Source organism: Ranitomeya variabilis, chromosome 3 (assembly GCF_051348905.1).
Source record: "Ranitomeya variabilis isolate aRanVar5 chromosome 3, aRanVar5.hap1, whole genome shotgun sequence".
Lineage (NCBI taxonomy): Eukaryota > Metazoa > Chordata > Amphibia > Anura > Dendrobatidae > Ranitomeya > Ranitomeya variabilis.
In genome coordinates this window covers 486,732,155-486,752,861 of record NC_135234.1, presented here as the reverse complement: position 1 = coordinate 486,752,861, position 20,707 = coordinate 486,732,155, and the positions used below count along the sequence as shown (strand labels likewise).

The 20,707-nt window shown below is 47.3% G+C and overlaps 1 protein-coding gene across 1 annotated transcript; it reads right to left on the bottom strand.

Annotated features, from left to right (window-relative positions):
• Positions 1-10,117: 10,117 nt before the first annotated feature.
• Positions 10,118-19,994, bottom strand: RPL24 (ribosomal protein L24). Its single transcript, XM_077296770.1, has 6 exons — positions 19,917-19,994; positions 19,696-19,771; positions 18,725-18,835; positions 13,874-14,010; positions 11,129-11,186; positions 10,118-10,241 (listed from the first exon to the last, which is right to left on the bottom strand). Exons 1-6 carry the CDS (start codon positions 19,919-19,921, stop codon positions 10,161-10,163), a joined length of 468 nt encoding a protein of 155 aa, XP_077152885.1. The 5' UTR covers positions 19,922-19,994; the 3' UTR covers positions 10,118-10,160.
• Positions 19,995-20,707: the final 713 nt, after the last annotated feature.

Genomic DNA, 20,707 nt, shown 5'->3' with positions numbered 1-20,707 from the left:
CTAAATACGGCCCTGGCCCTAACCCTCCGAACATCACATCTTCTAGGGATTTAGCCATCTTCTCTTTTAAGCCCACTGTTAATCTAACTGCTTTAACTAGCCTACCTGTATCTTCCACCAGAAAAATGATAATTACTTACGGGTAATTTGATTTTCCAGAACCATGACAGCACCGCACATGAGAGATGGCATCCGCCCCCAGGAACAGGAAACCTGCAGCAGAGATAAAAGAATGGGGCAGCCACTCTCTCCTCAGTTTGTTTCAGAGTATGGAAGATGACCGCTTTGTTAGTACACACTCATATATCATATTTACATTGTATAGCCGTTTATTGGCTTATCTATACATATATCTTCTAAAGTATATTTAGATATATAATACAAATTTCTCTTTTTTTTTTAATTTTGTGAATCACACAACCATCACCAAGATAGGGCGGGAATTAATGCGGTGCTGTCATGGTTCTGGAAAATCAAATTACCCGTAAGTAATTATCATTTTTTCCCTTCACCATGACAGCACCGCACATGAGAGGAAGAAATAGAAGACTCCTAGGGTGGGACAACAGCAACAGCAGATAACACCTTTCTCCCGAAAGACAAGTTTGATAGACCTAAGTCTAGCCTATAATGTCGGAAGAAGGTAGAGGGTGAAGACCATACTGCCGCTCTACAAATCTGTTCCACCGAGGCGTTTGCCCTTTCCGCCCAGGATGTGGCAATAGAACGCGTGGAGTGGGCCGTAACACCCTGTGGAGGGATTTGGCCAGAAGAGGAATACGAAAGTGAAATAGCCGTACGCAACCACTGTGCAATAGTTGCCTTTGAGGCCTTTTTTCCCCTGTTTGTCCCCTGGAAGGTGACAAAAAGGGCTGATGACTGACACCAAGATTTTGTGGCTTCTACAGTGCCTAAAAGTAGTATTCAACCCCCTGCAGATTTAGCAGGTTTAATAAGATGCAAATAAGTTAGAGCCTTCAAACTTCAAACAAGAGCAGGATTTATTAACAGATGCATAAATCTTACAAACCAAAAAGTTTTGTTGCTCAGTTAAATTTTTATAAATTTTAAACATAAAAGTGTGGGTCAATTATTATTCAACCCCTAGGTTTAATATTTTGTGGAATAACCTTTGTTTGCAATTACAGCTAATAATTGTCTTTTATAAGACCGGATCAGGCCGGCACAGGTCTCTGGAGTTATCTTGGCCCACTCCTCCATGCAGATCTTCTCCAAGTTATCTAGGTTCTTTGGGTGTCTCATGTGGACTTTAATCTTGAGCTCCTTCCACAAGTTTTCAATTGGGTTAAGGTCAGGAGACTGACTAGGCCACTGCAACACCTTGATTTTTTGCCTCTTGAACCAGGCCTTGGTTTTCTTGGCTGTGTGCTTTGGGTCGTTGTCTTGTTGGAAGATGAAATGATGACCCATCTTAAGATCCTTGATGGAGGAGCGGGGGTTCTTGGCCAAAATCTCCAGGTAGGCCGTGCTATCCATCTTCCCATGGATGCGGACCAGATGGCCAGGCCCCTTGGCTGAGAATCAGCCCCACAGCATGATGCTGCCACCACCATGCTTGACTGTAGGGATGGTATTCTTGGGGTCGTATGCAGTGCCATCCAGTCTCCAAACGTCACGTGTGTGGTTGGCACCAAAGATCTCGATCTTGGTCTCATCAGACCAGAGAACCTTGAACCAGTCAGTCTCAGAGTCCTCCAAGTGATCATGAGCAAACTGTAGACGAGCCTTGACATGACGCTTTGAAAGTAAAGGTACCTTACGGGCTCGTCTGGAACGGAGACCATTGCGGTGGAGTACGTTACTTATGGTATTGACTGAAACCAATGTCTCCACTGCCATGAGATCTTCCCGGAGCTCCTTCCTTGTTGTCCTTGGGTTAGCCTTGACTCTTCGGACAAGCCTGGCCTCGGCACGGGAGGAAACTTTCAAAGGCTGTCCAGGCCGTGGAAGGCTAACAGTAGTTCCATAAGCCTTCCACTTCCGGATGATGCTCCCAACAGTGGAGACAGGTAGGCCCAACTCCTTGGAAAGGGTTTTGTACCCCTTGCCAGCCTTGTGACCCTCCACGATCTTGTCTCTGATGGCCTTGGAATGCTCCTTTGTCTTTCCCATGTTGACCATGTTTGAGTGCTGTTCACAAGTTTGGGGAGGGTCTTAAATAGTCAGAAAAGGCTGGAAAAAGAGATAATTAATCCAAACATGTGAAGCTCATTGTTCTTTGTGCCTGAACTACTTCTTAATACTTTAGGGGAACCAAACAGAATTCTGGGGGGTTGAGGGGTTGAATAATAAATGACCCTCTGAAAAAACTTTTCACAATTTAAAAAAAAAAATAAACAAAGAAATAACATTCTTTTTTGCTGCAGTGCATTTCACACTTCCAGGCTGATCTACAGTCCAAATGTCACAATGCCAAGTTAATTCCAAATGTGTAAACCTGCTAAATCTGCAGGGGGTTGAATACTACTTGTAGGCACTGAATGTATTGAAGCAGGCAGCGTCTGACATCAAGACAATGGAAGGTTTGCTCTCCCTGGGATTTTGGTTGAGGACAAAATGAGGGTAAAATAATTTCCTGGTCCCTATGAAATTTAGAATTGACCTTTGGTAGGAAGGCCGGGTCGGTTTTGATAACCACCCTGTCATCCTGGAAGGTAGTGTAAGGGGGGTTTACTGAAATAGCCTGCAGCTCGCAAATACGGCGGGCTGAAGTTAAAGCAACCAGGAGGACAGTTTTTAAAGTTAAGGACTTTATTGAAATGGAATAGAGAGGCTCAAAGGGGGAAACAGAGCATTTAAAACTACATTTAGATCCCAGGGAGCCACCTTAGGTAATAATTTTGAGGGTCTAGATGTAAAAGAGGCTCAGATGAACCTATAGACCCAAGGGTGGTCAGCAAGTTTCTGATCAAACAGCGCACCCAGGGCGGAGACCTGCACCTTTAGGGTGCTAGTAGATAGCCCTCTTTCTAATCCTTTTTGGAGAAATTCTAGAATTTCTTTTACCGGGACTTCTTGGCTTGTCTCGGACAATTGTCGCCCTGAGAATTCCAGGAATTTTTGCCAAATTTTTTGATATTTCTCTGAGGTGACTTTTTTCCTGCTAGCGAGCAATGTGGTCACTAAAGGGTTTGAGAATCCTTTTGCTAATAGAAGTCCCCTCTCAAGTTCCAGGTGGTGAGATGTAGCCTGTAAACTTGAGGGTGTTGAACTGGTCCCTGGTATAGGAGATCCAAGGCATCCGGGAGGATCCACGGGTCCGAGATAGACATGCGCCTGAGCCACGTGAACCATGCCCTTTTCGGCCAAAAGGGAGCTATGAGGATCACTCGTGCCTTGTCTTCCCGAATTTTCCTGAGGACTGTCAGGATTAACGGTATTGGGGGAAATGCATATGCCAGATTGAAGTTCCACTGGTATAGAAACGCGTCTACTCCCTCCGGGTGTTCTCTTGGGTTCAGAGAATAAAACTTCTTCACTTTCCGATTTTCTTTTGTGGCGAATAAGTCTATTTCTGGAACGCCCCAGTTGGCACATATTTCCCCAAAGACTTTCTGGTTCAGGGACCACTCCCCTTGATGTAACGAGTGACGGCTTAGGAAGTCGGCTACTTGATTCTCTGATCCTCTTAAGTATGTTCCGGTTAGAGAGAGAAGGGTGCTTTCGGCCCACATAAAAAGCTCTTTGGCTTCTGCCATAAGGGATGGTGATCTTGTGCCCCCTTGGTGATTTATATAGGCTATCGTTGTGTTGTTAGACAACACCACCACATGTCTTCCTTGTATCCTCTCTCCTATATGAAGAAGTGCTTGCCTCACTGCCGACAGTTCTTTTAGGCCACGTTCACACGCTGCGGGTTCCTCTGCGGGTTAATCCCGCAGCGGAATTGAAAATCTGCAGGGCAAAACCGCTGCGGTTATCCCTGCAGATTTATCGCGGTTTGTTCCGCGGTTTGCGCTGCGGGATTACTGCTGTACTATTGATGCTGCATATGCAGCAATATGCAGCATCAATAGTAATGTAAAAAATAATAAAAATTGGCTATACTCACCCTCTGACGTCGCGATCTCCCCGGCGCTGCAAGCGGCTGTGCCGACAAGGACCTTCGTGACGTCACGGTCATGTGACCGCGGCGTCATCACGGTCATGTGACCGCGACGTCACCACAGGTCCTGTTCGGCACAGCAACTGAGACCGGACGCCGCGGGCAGCGCTGAGAGGTGAGTATAGCATGATTTTTTATTTTAATTCTTTTTTTTACACCCAAATATGGTTCCCAGGGCCTGGAGGAGAGTCTCCTCTCCTCCACCCCGGGTACCACCCGCACATTAACCGCTTACTTCCCGCAACGTGGGCACAGCCCCATGCGGGAAGTAAGCGGTTCAATGCATTCCTATGGGTGCAGAATCGCAGCGATTCTGCACAAAGAAGTGACATGCTGCGGGTTGTAAACCGCTGCGTTTCTGCGCGGTTTTTCCCGCAGCATGTGCACAGCGGTTTGCGGTTTCCATAGGGTTTACATGTTAATGTAAACGCTATGGAAACTGCTGCGGACCTGCAGCATCAAAATCGCCGCGGTTCCGCGGTAAAAACCGCAAAGTGTGAACATGGCCTTAGATTGGAAGACGCTGCTGTCATTGAGGTCTCCCATTGACCCTGAAGGACCTGATCCTCCAGGTGCGCTCCCCATCCCCATGGACTCGCATGGGTAGTGAGGACTACTGGATTTTGTATTGACCACGGTACTGCTTTGCTTAGATTTTCTGTTTTTAGCCACCATTCTAGTGAGTCCTGAACCTTTGGGGATAAGAGAATCTTCCGATTCAGATTGTAAGGGTTCCTCACTTGTTCGGCTAGTATCTGCCATTGCAATTCTCTTGTGTGGCTTTGAGCCCACCGTGTTGCTGGAATTGTCGCCGTTAGAACTCCCAGGAGCGACACTGCATTCCGTAGAGAGACAGACCGCTGTAGCTGGAACAGTTGTACTTTCTGTTGGATAGATTGAATTTTCCTCTGTGGGAGGATACATTCCTGTTTGATAGAATCTAGTAGAATCCCGAGGAATTCTTGAGACTGTTGGGATAAGTCTTGATTTCTTCAGGTTTATCATCCAAACTTGGTTAACACCTCTAGTACTCTTGTGACCGTTTTCTCGCAATTTTCTTTGCCGTTTGCTATCACCAAAAAATCGTCCAAATAAGGCACCAGCATTATGTCTTCTTTTCTGATGAAGGATGCCACTTCGGAAATAATTTTGGTAAATATGCGGGGCGCTATAGCTACCCCAAAGGGAAGACATTGATAGTGTAGGTGGGTGGGGGTTTTCCCGAGGTTTACCACGTCTCAGATATTGCTGGTGTTGGACAGCGATTGGCACATGGTAGTAAGCATCTGTAAGATCGATTACTGCCATATAACAGTTTGGGTTGAGTACTTTTACCGCCGTTCTTAGAGTCTCCATTTTGAATTTCTCTATTTGAATATAATGATTTAAAGCCCTCAAGTTGAATATCACTCTCAACGAGCCGTCTGGTTTCGGCGTTAGGAACAAGGTGCTGTAGAACCCTGTTCCTATTTCTTGATGAGGAACCTTTACTAATACCTCCTTTTGAATGAGGAGATGAACTTCTCTTTCTAGCGTGGCCTGATTTTTTTCCGCCACTTGGGTCATTGTCACACGATTTGGTGGGAGGCTGGAGAATTTTAATTTTAGACCTTCTGACAATAAGTTGGTTATCCATTGAGAAGTCGGCAGTGCTGCCCAGTGGTGGACAAACCATCGGAGTCTTCCCCCCACTGGAATCCTGGCGTCATTGGTGTTTGGGATCAGACTTAGGGGGAGGCTTGTTGAAAAGGAATCCTTTTTCCTTTTGATCTCTCCAAGGTCTGCCTCGTCCAGACCTGTCATCTGAACGGCCACGGGCCCCTCTGTAGCCAGATCCCCGAAAGGACGAACGAGAGGTCTCCCATCGGCGCCTAGGAAAGGAAGGAGGTGGGAATCGCTTCTTCTTGTCTGACGCCTTTTCAAGAATCTCGGCTAGAGCTTTACCAAAAAGATATTGCCCTTCACAGGGTACCCCACAGAGTTTGACCTTCGATTGGAAGTCAGCCGTCCAGTTTTTCAGCCACAATGCTCTACGACCCGAGTTGGATAATGCACAAGCACGTGCGGCACTTCTGACGGAATCAATTGAGGCATCTGCCAGGAATTTTGCGGCGCCTTGTATGGAGGGCAATGCCTCCAGTAGTCTTTCTCATGGGCACTTATTTTTGATTTGGTCACTTAACTCCTCTAACCACTTGACCATAGCACGTGCCGTGCAAGTGGCAGCAACCCGGGGTTTGAATGACCATGTTGATGCCTCCCAAGCCGATTTTAGAAAGGCATCTGCTTTCTTGTCGAGGGGGTCCTTTAGGGCTCCCATATCCTCGAATGGCAATGCTACCCCTTTAGAGGTGCTGGCTATGGCAGCGTCTAATTTAGGAGCTTTTTCCCACTTTCCACAGACCTATTCATCAAAGGGGTACTTGCGTTTTAAAGCTTGAGGGATGGACATCTTTTTATTGGGCTTTTTCTATTCTTTTTTGATTAAATTAACTATATTATCATGGAAGGGGAAAACCTTACGCTTTTTCTCCTCCAAGTTACTGAACATGGTGTCTTGAATTGACCGCGGCTCCTTTGGGGTTTCTACCCCCATAGTTGCTCTAACGAGTTTGAGCAGTTTCCCAATATCCTCTGACTAGAAATACGGGTGGCCATATTCCTCATCCGAGGAGTCTAAGTCTGAGGCATCAGAGGGGGTTAATGCTCCCGGTTCATCCCCTGAATCTATGTCCGACCCCTGTTCACTTGCTGGGGGAGGGTGGGTTTCTTTTGCTGCATGATGTTTCAGCTGCTCTTTAACCGTAGATTTAACTTCTTCCCGTATTATTGTTTTAATATTCTGTAATAAGGAAGATGATTCTTCTGCAACTGTCTTGTCTATACAGGCCTGGCAGATTCTCTTGCTATATAGCCTAGGGAGTGTTTCCTTACATAGTGGACAAACCCTATTCTTTTGTTTGGAGGTGGCTTTTCTTCCCTAAAAGACCGTATACAGGGTATCAGTATGTGTGGTTTGCCTTACAAAGACACTCACCCCTCCAGGACCCCGGATACCGCGGTAGCTTGTGCCTCCTCAGACATTCTGGACGCAGGCATCTCTGGATCCATCGCTGGTTCGGTCATCTTAGCAGGCAGACTGCTTGCTGTAGAGAACCAGCGATTTTCTCGGTTGCTATTATATAGGAGCGGTGTGCGCGCCTCTGGAACAGCTTCCGCCCGGAAGTGTCCAGCACACCGGCTCCTTCGGTGTGTGACGTCACTTCCGGCGCGACCGGAAGTCGTCATCCTTCACTTCGGCGGCCGGCGTCGGTGAAGGACACGCCCCCTATCCCCCGGACCTGCCTCCTGCCCAGAGCGGTCGCCGGGAGTCCAACGAGGGGAAAACAGGCGCGGCACAGCAGCCCTCCACCCGGACAGCACCGCACGCAGTGCCGCCGAGCATGGCTGCCCCCCTTCCCCCCCCCCCCGCGCGGACCTCGGCCTCCAGACCGGAATCATCAGAGGGGGATCCCTCCGGAGGTAGGAGCTCTGCAACAGGCGTCCACCTGCAGGAACAGGAAACCAAACTGAGGAGAGAGTGGCCACCCCATTCTTTTATCTCTGCTGCAGGTTTCCTGTTCCTGGGGGCGGATGCCATCTCTCATGTGCGGTGCTGTCATGGTGAAGGGAAAAATAATGCCCACATTTCACGGTCCAAGGATGAGGATTCACAGTGACATTCCTCTTCTGATAATGGGGAAACGTCAGATTCAGAAGATACTTCCCAAGGTTTTTTTTAAAATGGGGTGCCTTCCACCTCAGCCCTGAGGCATAGGCTGGGGTCTCCTCACTAATTGTCTTGTGAATACAGTCTGAACAGAGTTTTTTCGGCCAGTTGAGTTTTACATAGCACACATCCTCTGTTCTTCTTGGTGCTAGATTTTATTTTCTTAGGCCTATCCTAGTGATTAAACAAATACAAGGGGGCCTATTAAAAATGTTGACATTCACAGGTATCTCTTACCACCCAGTGTTACTTTGTCCGGTTCAGCAAACACATGCAGAATCACCTGCGTTCAAAAGCCAGCAGCACTTTGGACAGAGCGGACATATGCTGCATCCAAAGCACAGCTGATTCCTGGCTGTGGGAACATACCCCATGTTGCAGATTTTCTAGATAAACCGGAAGCAATCCTAATGCCAGCAAAGTAAATGAGAAGTCTGAAGTGTTATGCATATGTTGAATATTTTTGACTTGCAGAAAATAATCTGCTGCATGTCATTTCTGTGCATTTTTGCCCATTGAATTAAATCAAATCAGTAAAAAAAGTTCTACATTTTTCCTGCCAAGAGCTGGAGAACTGTTAGGGTATGTGTCCACGTTCAGGAAACGCTGCGGTTTTGAAGCAGCGTTGAGCCGCAGCGTCAAAAACGCAGTGTCCAGATGCTACAGCATAGTGGAGAGGATTTAATGAAATCCCGTCTCCACTGTGCATTTAAAAACGCATGCGTTTTTCCCGCAAAAACGCATATGCGTTGCGTTTTTTAAGAACGCAGCATGTTGCTACAATGAGCAAAACACGCAGGAACACCGCAGGTGACCTCAGGTGCATTTTTGGTCAGGATGTTACCTGCATAAAATCCTGACCAAAGCCTGAAGCAAACACATACCCTTACTCAACGTGTGCTTAGCCTGAGGGTATGTTTCCACATGGCGTAATACATCTGGATTTGCTGCAGATTGGAAGCTGCGTACATCCGCAGCGTCCAGATGTTACAGCATGGTGGAGGGTATTTTTATGAAATCCCGTCTCCACTATGTGCGCACGGCTGCATCCAGCGGCCCTGCGTTTACACACATGCAGTGCGTCTTTCTAGACCGCAGCAGGTCTATTTACCTTGCGGAGATGCTCTGTCTCCAAGATAAATAACCCAGTCTATGAGCACAGGTGGAGTCACCGCCTCCTAGCCAATGAGCACAGGCAGAATCACCGCGCGTACAAAAAGGGGCAGCGCTTTGAGCGGGGCAGTGTGTTCGCTGCATCCAAAGCACTATGTTTCCTGACCGTGGAAACATAGCCTTAGGGTATGTGTCCACGGTCAGGTTTGCTTCAGGCTTTGGTCAGGATTTTATGCAGGTAAAATCCTGACCAAAAATGCACCTGAGGTCACTGGCAGGTCACCTGCGGTGTTCCTGCGTGTTCTGCTCATTGTAGCAACATGCTGCGTTCTGGAAAAACGCATGCGTTTTTTAATGCACAGTGGAGACGGGATTTCATTAAATCCCCTCCACTATGCTGTAACATCAGGACGCTGCGTTTTTGACGCTGCGGCTCAGCGCTGCGTCAAAAACGCAGCGTTTCCTGAACGTGGACACATACCCTTAGGAGACTTGAAGCTGCGATTGTCCAGTCACTTGTGCTATAACTAGCAGTGCTTTAGCACTGCTATGTACAGCAAATTCACAATCTGCTATTAACGCTGGCCACAAGCAGACATGAACAGGAGTACTGTAATGATGCCCATCGGCAGACCCCCAGCTGTCATGACAACCCATCCACACACTGATCACATCACGGGTGCACCGCTGGGGAAAAAAAAAAAGGTGTGCCCTGTTGGTGCGTGGTAAATCCCACTGTCAGATTGACAGCGGGATTCAAACAGGTTAACCGCTTCACCAACGGCTGTTATGGCATACATGGCAGCTGATAAAATCAGCGGTCATGTGTAGGGAAAGATGGAGGTTCAGAGTCAGGGACAATGTAAATATATGTCGTGAAGGGGGTAATGTGGACAATGTTCCCAAAGCCCATAGAAGCAGAGGACCATGCCAGTCTACAGCCATATGCAAGGTTGACTGCTCTGTGGTGCTCAGTTGAGGGTAAATAGCTGGAGATCTATCAATATAAACCAATAATTCACTGTAAAAATTGCAAGAAAGGGATATTACATGAGAATTTACATATTTCACAATGTGGTAACATGGCAGCACACACACCAAGTCTCAGATTTTTCACAAACAGTTTATTAGCATGTCCAAGTGTAACAATGCTTAGCGCTTTCCACCAACACGGGGAGCCTGCATCTTCACATTCTTGGCAACCTTCTGTTTAGATGCAGACTTTGCTGGTGCCTGAAAAAAAATAAAAAATAAAATAAAAAATATTAGTTCTTTAGTCTCCAGATCACCAAGTCATGTTATAGAGGCTCAAATACACATATGCAGGTTGTCTACATGTATGTGGGAACCAGCAGCTAGATATCTAGGTTTTACATATGCCAACGTTACACACACACACATTCAGAGGCTGAAAGGCAACTTCAGGCTTATTCTCTTGTGTACGAGAAGCAGCAAGAAAATAGTGGGTTATGCGGTGCCTTAAAGAGGCGACTGGTTTAGCTGAGCCAACAGCAAAGATACATGTAGATAGAAAGATGCCCTGAACTGTTTGGCCTTGCCAAAAAGTGAACCCAGCTCCTGTGCTTGGTTTGAACAGTTATTTCGTCTGATAGACTCCCTTTGAAAGCTAAAACGACCAACACTAAGCACTTCATAGACAATACTAGTGATGAGAATATGCTCATTACTCGAAATTTCCCGTGCATGCTCGGGTGTCCTCTGAGTATTTTTTAGTGCTCGGAGATTTAGTTTTCATCGCCGCAACTGAATGATTTACATCTGTTAGCCAGCATAAGTACATGTAGGGGTTGCCTGGAAATGCCCACATGTAATCAAGCTGGCGGCAATGAAAACTAAATCCGAGTACTTACAAATACTCGGAGGACACCCGAGCATGGGAAATCTCGAGTAACAAGTATATTCGCTCATCACTAGACATTACCTGTGGTATCAGATAATAATCTTTATTTTACATGGGGAGAACTTACAGACTCCTTGCAGATGTTTGTCCTTGGTGGGATTTGAACCCAGGACTCCAGCGCTGCAAGGCTGCTGTGCTAATCACTGAGCCACCATGCTGCCTATATCATGACTGAAATATCCTCACCATACACACTCACCTTGACAGGAACAGGCTTTTTGGATGCTTGCTTAGCCTTTTTTGCTTCTTTGGCAGCCCTGAAAAAGAATAACTCACTGAATTTTCTGTTTGAAACTCAAAAAGACAATAAAAAAAAAATAAAAAATAAAGGATTAGCAGCAGTTAAAGCCTTCACGTGGAAGGCAGGAATAGTCTAAAAAAAAATTAATCCAAACTCACAAGACACTGCGGTACAGCCATGTGTGAACAAAGTGCTCTCACCATGTGGATCGATAGGAATTCTACAACCCAGCTTTATGGACTTTGGGCCAGATATTTTTATGTTGTCTTGAGGAGGCAAACGCTCAGGACTCATTAAGAGACAAGCCTCAATGAATCTGGTGGGTCAGACACGCCGTACATGCCTGTGTGCCTCATAGCGCAAGAAATGCTGCCGAGCAGGGGTTGCCATGCTTAGAGCTGGGCGAAAATGACAAGACTAAAACGTCACAAAGTTATAGCGTAGCCTCGCACTGCACCAACATTGTGGCTTCTCAAAGCTCTTTACACTATCCGGAAATAGCATTGCTTCAGATGCATCCAAAACGGTGTTCAATCACGCATATAAATCCGAATGATTACCGCATCAGTTACTGGCTTGTAAACCAACGCGGCTTGTGCGTTTACGCAGCCTCAAATAGAAACACGGTGGGCATGGGATGTCTACAAATCCCAGCCACTGCTTGTATTGTAGAATGCTCCGGTCCGGACACAGCACAAGTGAGCTGCATCCAAAACGCAGGGCTGTGGAGTCAGTAAGCCAAACCTCAAACTCCTCAATTTCCTTGACTTCCAACTCCCCAACACTGGTCAATAATGAGCATGTACATAGTGCACTTATTACACAAGTGTGAATTGGTTTTAAGAATGCAATTAAAAGATGGGCAAAAGCTGCACCTATACCATCTGTGTGCAAGATGAGAATATCCCCTAATCAATTACTGAATTTCACATACAATACAGTAGTGTGTGCAGTCTTTTTAGAACATAAACTAGAAGTTTGAGGAGGGTTTGCAGAGTTTCTGCTCCAAAACCTGTGCATATAGCCTAAAAAGCACTTTCACAATTTGGGGAAATCTTCTTGCTCTACACTGATCTGATAGCTTTCTCCTCTGCTCCTTCCAGGATCCGCACATCACTAATGCTGCAGGACATGGAAGTGTGCATACAGCAGTGTTGTGTAAAGCTGTGTGTAGAATACACCTACTGCAGAAAAACAGAGCTATTGCCTCCATATTCTAACTTCGTACATTACAATTTGTGATGTTGACCCTCCAATTTACGCCAAAGTTTTAATTAGTAGGAAATGTTTTCTTTTTTGCTGCTCAATCTTAAAAAAAAAACAAAAAAAAAAAACAACAACTTATTTTTCTGACTATTATCTCTGGTTAGGAAGTACTTCAATTCACCATTAAACAGTAGTGGAGCTTGATTTCCTAGAACTCTGTAGCACTATTCCGTAGTAATTGCTCCTGGATTGTATGATCAGACTGACAAGCTTTACCATTTCTCTATACACTACCATACGTGGTTCGTTGTAGGGACTCAGCCTCTGAAACTTGTACAGTTGTAGTTCCAGGAGGATTAAAGGGGTTGTCTGGTCTAAAGTGAGAAGTGTGCAGTCACTGACTGCACATATCTGTATCCCCCCCCCAGTGTACGCATTGAGGATTTGCTGGTTTCTGAGCCAGGAATGGCGGTAAAGTATGTGACATGGATACTCATCGGCAGAAGCAGTATAGTGGGCATGGCCTTGCTCCACACAAGTGTAAGCGCAGCGGCGAATCCCTACAGCGCACGCGAGCTTCAAAAGTCTGCAGTCACACAAAGTGACTGCAGACTTAAAGCGCACCCATCAGCAGTTTTGGCAGATATAAGATGCGGCCACTGCCTTTCAGGGCTATCTACAGCATTCTATAGGTCCAGGTCCTCCCATCTTCTTGCGATGCCGCCCTCCTGTTGCTTCATCACTCCCCGGCATCGCTCTCCTGCGCAGGCACACTTATCCGCCTTGTTTAGGGCACAGTGAAGTACTGCATTGCGCTGGCCTCTGACATTTCCCGGCGCCCGCACACTGCAGTACTTTGCTCTGCCCTCAGCAGGGCAGAGAAGTACGCCAGCGCAGGAGCGCGATGCCGGGGAGTGATGAAGCAACAGGAGGGCGGCATCGCAAGAAGATGGGAGGCGCCAGACCCAGAACTGCGACACCCATAGGACCGGACTGCCCCCCAGGTGAGTATAATAAAACCTATTTTTCTTATCTTTCAGGTCAGACCGAGGGCTTATCTACAGCATTATAGAATGCTGTATTATCAGCCCTGAAAGGCAGTGGCCACATCTTATATCGGCCAAGACTGCTGTCAGGTTCGCTTTAACATTTTAGAGCAGATGAATCAGACATCATGAAATCTGACTATCTTTACAATAGAATTCAGCACAAATCATACAATCTGGTGAGGATTAATGCAACAATTAATTTTGGTGTAGAAGTTACAACAAGACTCCAAACACATTAGATCAGCCAAACATCTAAGGTGCCTGGTGGCCTCTGACAGTACAGATGTATATCGGCGGCTGGATTCTAAATAGTCTGATACATTGTGCTGCATGGAGATGAGCAGCTGACAGATGATTCTGGCCGAATTGAGCGCCCCAATGTATGGGGAGTCAGGAGAGAGCTGCTGACCGAACTCTCAATTTGGCTCATGTTAGTGAGCAGCTTTACCTGATCGCTTGTTCCCGCTGAGCCTTTCGCACTTCAGGCTTTTGGTTTCTCTTGGCCATAATTTCAGCCAGAGAGGCACCAGTAATCGCTCTCTGGAACTTTACAGCACGGCGTGTACGTTTCTTCTGGACTTCTTCCTAAAGGAGGATAAAATCAGCAAGTATTAAATCAACCCATTGTCTGCTTTAACAAACCAAACAACTTTATAAAAACAAATACAGAAATAAAGAAAATGCCTTAGAAATCACAGAACTTATCAAATCATCAGATATTGATTTAGGAAATATTTGCATTCTATAGTGAAATCCATAAGTTAAAAGTTAAGGACCATCATGCCTTAGAATTCTACAACGTTCCAGTTTGGTTCTTCTTCCTGGAAGAGTATGTCAGAGGTGCAAGTCACTCACTGGACACTGTCACATGGTAGACACCAAGTGCTAACTTAATTTATTCACAAATTTCTGGGAGAAGCAAGACCAATAGTAAAAAGGGAGGAGGAAACCTCTGTTGTCTGCTCACCCAGATAGAGATCCGAGGCACAGAAGCTGAGATGCACCAGAGAAATGAAAAGCAGATATATTCCAGCATCAGGGTCTTCCATAAAAATACATATTTTATTGAAATATTCAAGAAAACACGATCCCCTGCTCCATACTTCATAAACTGCAAAGCCAATGATTAACCCTAGAACGCATACCTATAGAAATCTACACATTCACGCACCTGGGGCCTTTTAGGCCTGTTTACAATTATGGAATAACTCAAATAAAAATACTTTTCAAAGTTTATTGCACAGTAAGGATGCATTCCCACTAGCGCAGGGGTCCGCCAGGAGGGGATTCCGTAATGGATCTGACCTCCTGGTGACCCCAGCTAAGGCTGGCGGACACATACCTGGGGCCTCGCAGGCCTGCCAGGTTACTTGTTTTCTATTTTCTGTAAAATTACTTTAGTTAGAATTTTGAAACTCTAGGTATTCCTCAGGTATATAGTTGTTAGTAATTTCCAGTTGTTCGTATATTTTTATGTTATAGGCATTTCGGTATAACAACCTTTTTTTGGGACTACCCCATATTCACGCACCTGGGGCCTTTTAGGCCTGTGTGCAAATAACACGGAATAACTCAAATAAAAATACTTTTCAAAATTTATTTTACAATTGCAAGGTAAGGATGCATTCCAACTAGCGCTGGGGTCCGCCAGGAGGGGATCCGTAATGGATCTGACCTCCTGGTGACCCCAGCTAAGGCTGGCGGAATCACACCATTCCGGCAGCCTTAGCTGGAGTTACCAGGAGGTCAGATCCATTACGGATCCCCTCCTGGCGGACCCCAACGCTACTGGGAACACAGCCTAAGATGTGTATATTTAAAAACATAATTATGTGCATAAAACAACAAAAAAGTAAGTAAACGGGCACGCCAAATATAGGCATTCTATATGCAATTTTTTTATGAAAACATTTTTTGGTTGTAGCAAACTTGGTGCAGGAATATTTATTTGTAACTTTACATATTCCCCCGACAATTCTCGCATATTATTTTTTCGGCTGAATGTTCCTTGCATACATTTTGTCCGCAAGTAGAACAGAAACGCTCCGATTTTCTTTCCTTCTTTGCTGGACAAATATAGCAGCGCTTTCTTTTTTTTTTCTCTTTGCTCTGGATGTTCCAGAAAGCGTATTCCACATCGGATCATTGCCTCCGTAATTTGCCTTGATAAGCATATCATGCTACTTCTCTCCATCATAGTTGGCATCAAAAGTTCATAACAAAGTTCTGTCAAAAATAGACGTCTCTTGTCTTTCCTGTTGGCATGGAATTCTGGATTAGTTTGACAATAAACAATGTAGCTATTGAGGGCTGACAGACACAAAGGATATTGGAAAAAAGGGCAACAGGCCAATGTTTAGTCTGCCTTTTGCACGAATACTCTCCAATCATTTCGTCCATCTTGTCGACACCTCCTTTTGTCTTATTATAATGCAGTATGATTTCAGGTTTTTTTTCCTGTCATTGGTGTCAATACTTCCATCATGATGCATTGTACTCAGTAATATCACGGATTTTTCTTTCTTGGCTTTATAGGACACCATTGTTGCTTGATTGCAGAAACCGAATACACTCTCGTAGATTGTTCGCTGTGCATTGTGCTTCATGATTGGAGGAATTTCGCGGCGGTTTGGCCTCATAGTACCAATAAGTGTAAGTTGCTTTTGAAGCAAAAAGTTGGCCATTTCAAAATTGGTAAAGTAATTATCCATTGTAATATTTTTATTCTTTTTTTTTCTTCTTATTTTTATTATTTTTATGTTGTCATGCAGAATCCACACTCTTCCCAGCAATAGCAGAGTCATAAAAGTTCTTCCCCAGCAACAATACAGGCAAAAAGACTGAGTCTCACATGTAAACCTAGTACAGGCCTAAAAAGGCCCCAGGTGCGTGAATATGGGGTGGTCCCAAAAAAAGGTTGTTATACCCAAAATGTCTAACATAAGAATATATGAATAACTGGAAATTACTAACTATATACCTGAGGATTACCTAGATTTTCAAAATTCTAACTAAAGTACTTTTACAGAAAATAGAAAACAAGTAACCTGGCAGGCCTGCGAGGCCCCAGGTATGCGTTCTAGGGTTAAGGACATGCATCCAGGTTTTGCATTTTCAAATATGGATTTTTAAGGAAGACACTAATGCCAGAGTATACATCTTCTTTTCCAAATAAGACCAATGGTACGACAGAGTTATAAGACAAGATGTTCTAGAAATATTTACCAAAATGGCAACCCAGGAAAATAAGACAAGTCCTTAATACAATAAAGCAGTTATAGTGAACCTGTCACCAGGTTTGGTCAGTATTAGTGATGAGCGAGTGTACTCGTTGCTCGGGTTTTCCCAGCGCACGCTCGGGCGGGTGGTCTCTGGGCATTTGTGACTGCTCGGAGATTTAGTTTTTGTTGACACAGCTGCATGATTTACAGCTACTAGCCAGGCTGAGTACATGTAGGGGTTGCCTGGTTGCTAGGGAATCCCCACATGTAATCAAGCAGGCTAATAGTCGCAAATCATGCAGCTGCAAAAATGAAAACTAAATCTCCGAGCAGTCACAAATGCCCGGAGACCACCCGAGCGTGCTCGGAAAAACCCAAGCAATGAGTACACTCGCTCATCACTAGTATGAAATACAACCATCACCTTTCAGGCCTGATATACAGCATTCTATAATGCTGTATATCTGCCCCCAACCCAACCTGCAAGACAAGACCTTTTATTACATCCCACTTGCTGGGCGATCGGGTGTAAGTGGTTTTGATGTCTTGATCCAGCACCTCCCTTCTTGCTTCGTGTGGATGACTATTCCCTACGTCATCCACACAGTCTCCCTGGCATCACTCTCCTCTGCCCTGACCAGAGCAAAGTATTGCAGTCCGCAGGGAAAGGTCAAAGAGCCCAGCGCATGCCAACTGCAGAACAGAGAAGCAGGAGCGCGATGCTGGGGAGACTTAGGGTACTGTCACACAGTGCAATTTTGATCGCTACGACGGTACGATTCGTGACGTTCTAGCGATATCGTTACGATATCGCAGTGTCTGACACGCAGCAGCGATCAGGGACCCTGCTGAGAATCGTACGTCGTAGCAGATCGTTTGAAACTTTCTTTCGTCGCTGGATCTCCCGCTGTCATCGCTGGATCGTTGTGTGTGACAGCGATCCAGCGATGCGTTCGCTGGTAACCAGGGTAAACATCGGGTTACTAAGCGCAGGGCCGCGCTTAGTAACCCGATGTTTACCGTGGTTACCAGCGTAAAAGTAAAAAAAAAAACAAACCGTACATACTCACCATGTGATGTCCGTCAGGTCCCTTGCGGTCTGCTTCCCGCTCTGACTGTGAGCGCCGGCCGGAAAGTGAGAGCAGATCACAGCGGTGATCACCGCTGCGCTCTGCTCTCACTGTACGGCTGCACTCAGTCAGAGCAGGAAGCAGACTGCAAGGGACCTGACGGACATCACATGGTGAGTATGTACGGTTTGTTTTTTTTTTACTTTTACGCTGGTAACCACGGTAAACATCGGGTTACTAAGCGCGGCCCTGCGCTTAGTAACCCGATGTTTACCCTGGTTACCAGCGAACCTCGGCATCGCTCCAGCGCCGTGATTGCAAAGTGTGACCGCAGTCTACGACGCTGGAGCGATACTCATACGACGCTGCGACGTCACGGATCGTGCCGTCGTAGCGACGAAAATTGCACGGTGTGACAGTACCCTTAGTGTATGACATAGGGAGGAGTCATCCACACGAAGCAAGAAAGAGGGAGGCAACGGACCAAGACCAGCAAAACCCCTCAGACCGGACCATAATAGAAGGTCTTTCTCTTGTCTTGATTGGGGCATATATACAGCATTATAGAATGCTGTATATCAGGCCTAAAAGTGGTGGTCTTTTATCAGGTAAACCTGCTGACATTTTCCCTTTAAATACCCAACAAGCATAACAGACCACGCCATTTCTAACAGGAGAAATTCTGCGGCCTGCTTACACCTTCATGCACTAGACAAACTTACAAAATGTGTCAATGTGTGGAGCGCTGTTCTTTTAGCTGCAGGCTCAGCCAGTCATCTAATGTGTACAGTGACCTACAGACCGTCCCTGACCCTGGTGATCAGCGCAGAGCAGCAGCTTAGAGCTCCGGAGCATTGGGCCGAGCACTCCTGTATAATGGGGAGCTGGGAGAAGGGTCCAGTGTATATGGAGGGGTCTGCACACAGCGTTATGGAGCCAGAGAGCAGCAGTCACGTCACTGCGTGTTAGGCCTAACAGGTACACGGGCACCGCCTGCGCAGCACATACCGACTGCCCCTTCTTGTGCTTCCTCCGGTACAGGACCGTCCAGTTGATCTGACGCGGATTCCTCTTGGACAGGAACGCAGACTCGCATTTTGCATTAAGGAACTGGAACACCTGATGAGAACAGAGGCCACGTTACACAGATGTAGCAGAGACGACAGTAGTGCTAGATACCCGGAGCACCCCCCCAAAGCCGGTGCCAGTCCTGGAGCGCCACACAATTTAGTACCAGTCCAGAAGCATCTCCCACAATGCCCAAAGCCAGTGCCAGTCCAGGAGCGCCCCCCACCCCACAAGCCAGTGCCAGTCCAGGAGCGCCCCCCACCCCACAAGCCAGTGCCAGTCCAGGAGCGCCCCCCACCCCACAAGCCAGTGCCAGTCCAGGAGCGCCCCCCACCCCACAAGCCAGTGCCAGTCCAGGAGCGCCCCCCACCCCACAAGCCAGTGCCAGTCCAGGAGCGCCCCCCACCCCACAAGCCGGTGCCAGTCCTGGAGCGCCCCCCACCCCACAAGCCGGTGCCAGTCCTGGAGCATCACCCACCCCACAAGCCGGTGCCAGTCCTGGAGCATCACCCACCCCACAAGCCGGTGCCAGTCCTGGAGCATCACCCACCCCACAAGCCGGTGCCAGCCCTGGAGCGCCCCCCAGCCCACAAGCCGGTGCCAGCCCTGGAGCGCCCCCCAGCCCACAAGCCGGTGCCAGCCCTGGAGCGCCCCCCAGCCCACAAGCCGGTGCCAGCCCTGGAGCGCCCCCCAGCCCACAAGCCGGTGCCAGCCCTGGAGCGCCCCCCAGCCGGTGCCAGCCCTGGAGCGCCCCCCAGCCCACAAGCCGGTGCCAGCCCTGGAGCGCCCCCCAGCCCACAAGCCGGTGCCAGCCCTGGAGCGCCCCCCATGCAGACCATCTCCCCTCCATACAGGACACATGTGAGGCCGCAGCAGGCGCCCAGCAGCCCTGGCACAATCGCCAGCCGTACCTTGCCGTCAGTCCTGGCGTACCGCCGCCCGTGCCCCGGGTAGATCTTGTAGCCGCTGAAGCTGCACAGCTCGACCCTGCAAACACAAAATGAGGAGCGGTCAGAGACCGGAGGAGCCGGCGCCGCCACCTGCCCGCCATGGAGCGGAGAGGACCGGGAGCAGCGGGCAGGATGGCGGCAGATTCACACGGGACACAGCACGGGATGGAGTTCGGACTTACTTCATGGCGCCGGCTAAGATGGCGAAGAGAGAGAGGATTGTGGGTAATGGGCTATATGTGGTGACGCTGGAGGGGCGGGGCTCGGCTGTAACACGTTCACTGCCGCTTCAGGTCACCAAACATTGCGAGAAAGCGAAGGGAGGAAGCTGGAACGGGAAGAGAAAAGCTGCAGCGTATACCCGGCCACATCCGGCGGGAACACCGGCAACATCCGCCGGGATCAACACTACCAATATCCGGGACACGGACATAGCGCGGTCTGTGCTCGGCAGCTGTGGGGCTGCAGTGTGGAATGGCGGCGGGCGGCTGCTGTACAGTGTCAGCACTAGTCCCACACAGCCAGGCTGGAGTCGGTTTCTTATTCGGTAATTTTTTCTTTTCTGTTTTTTATAGATTTAACAACAAACAATAAGCATCACAATAATAACATAGAATGCAGTGAGGTGCCCTGATGGGAGTACACTTAGCCTACAGCTACAAAAATGGGCATCAAAGTGGGCACCGAAGGGCGTTAATGAAAGGGTTAAATGCCTTTGGGCCCCTGGTCTCACCCCGCAGCCATATAGAACAGGGTGCCCCACATCAAACCCAGGGCCCTCCAGCCTGGCCCAAATGGGTTGTGTGCATCATAGCTGGCATCAAAGTGGGCAAACAGCCCATTTCACAGATTTGAATAACTGATGTTTTTAAGGGGTTAATGACATCTATGTATTTTTACTGTGGTTTCAGTGGCCCAAAGTCATTTAACCCCTTAAAAACACCAGGTACTTATTCAAATCTTTGAAAATGGA

Bases quoted from the DNA above. Each gene is read 5' to 3' on its own strand.
- RPL24 (XM_077296770.1), bottom strand. The intron at 11,187-13,873 runs GTAAAGCTGCTC...ATTCTTTTTCAG, and splicing joins CAGCGGGAACAAGCGATCAG to GGCTGCCAAAGAAGCAAAAA. The intron at 10,242-11,128 runs GTGAGTGTGTAT...ATTTTTTTTCAG, and splicing joins AAAAGCCTGTTCCTGTCAAG to GCACCAGCAAAGTCTGCATC.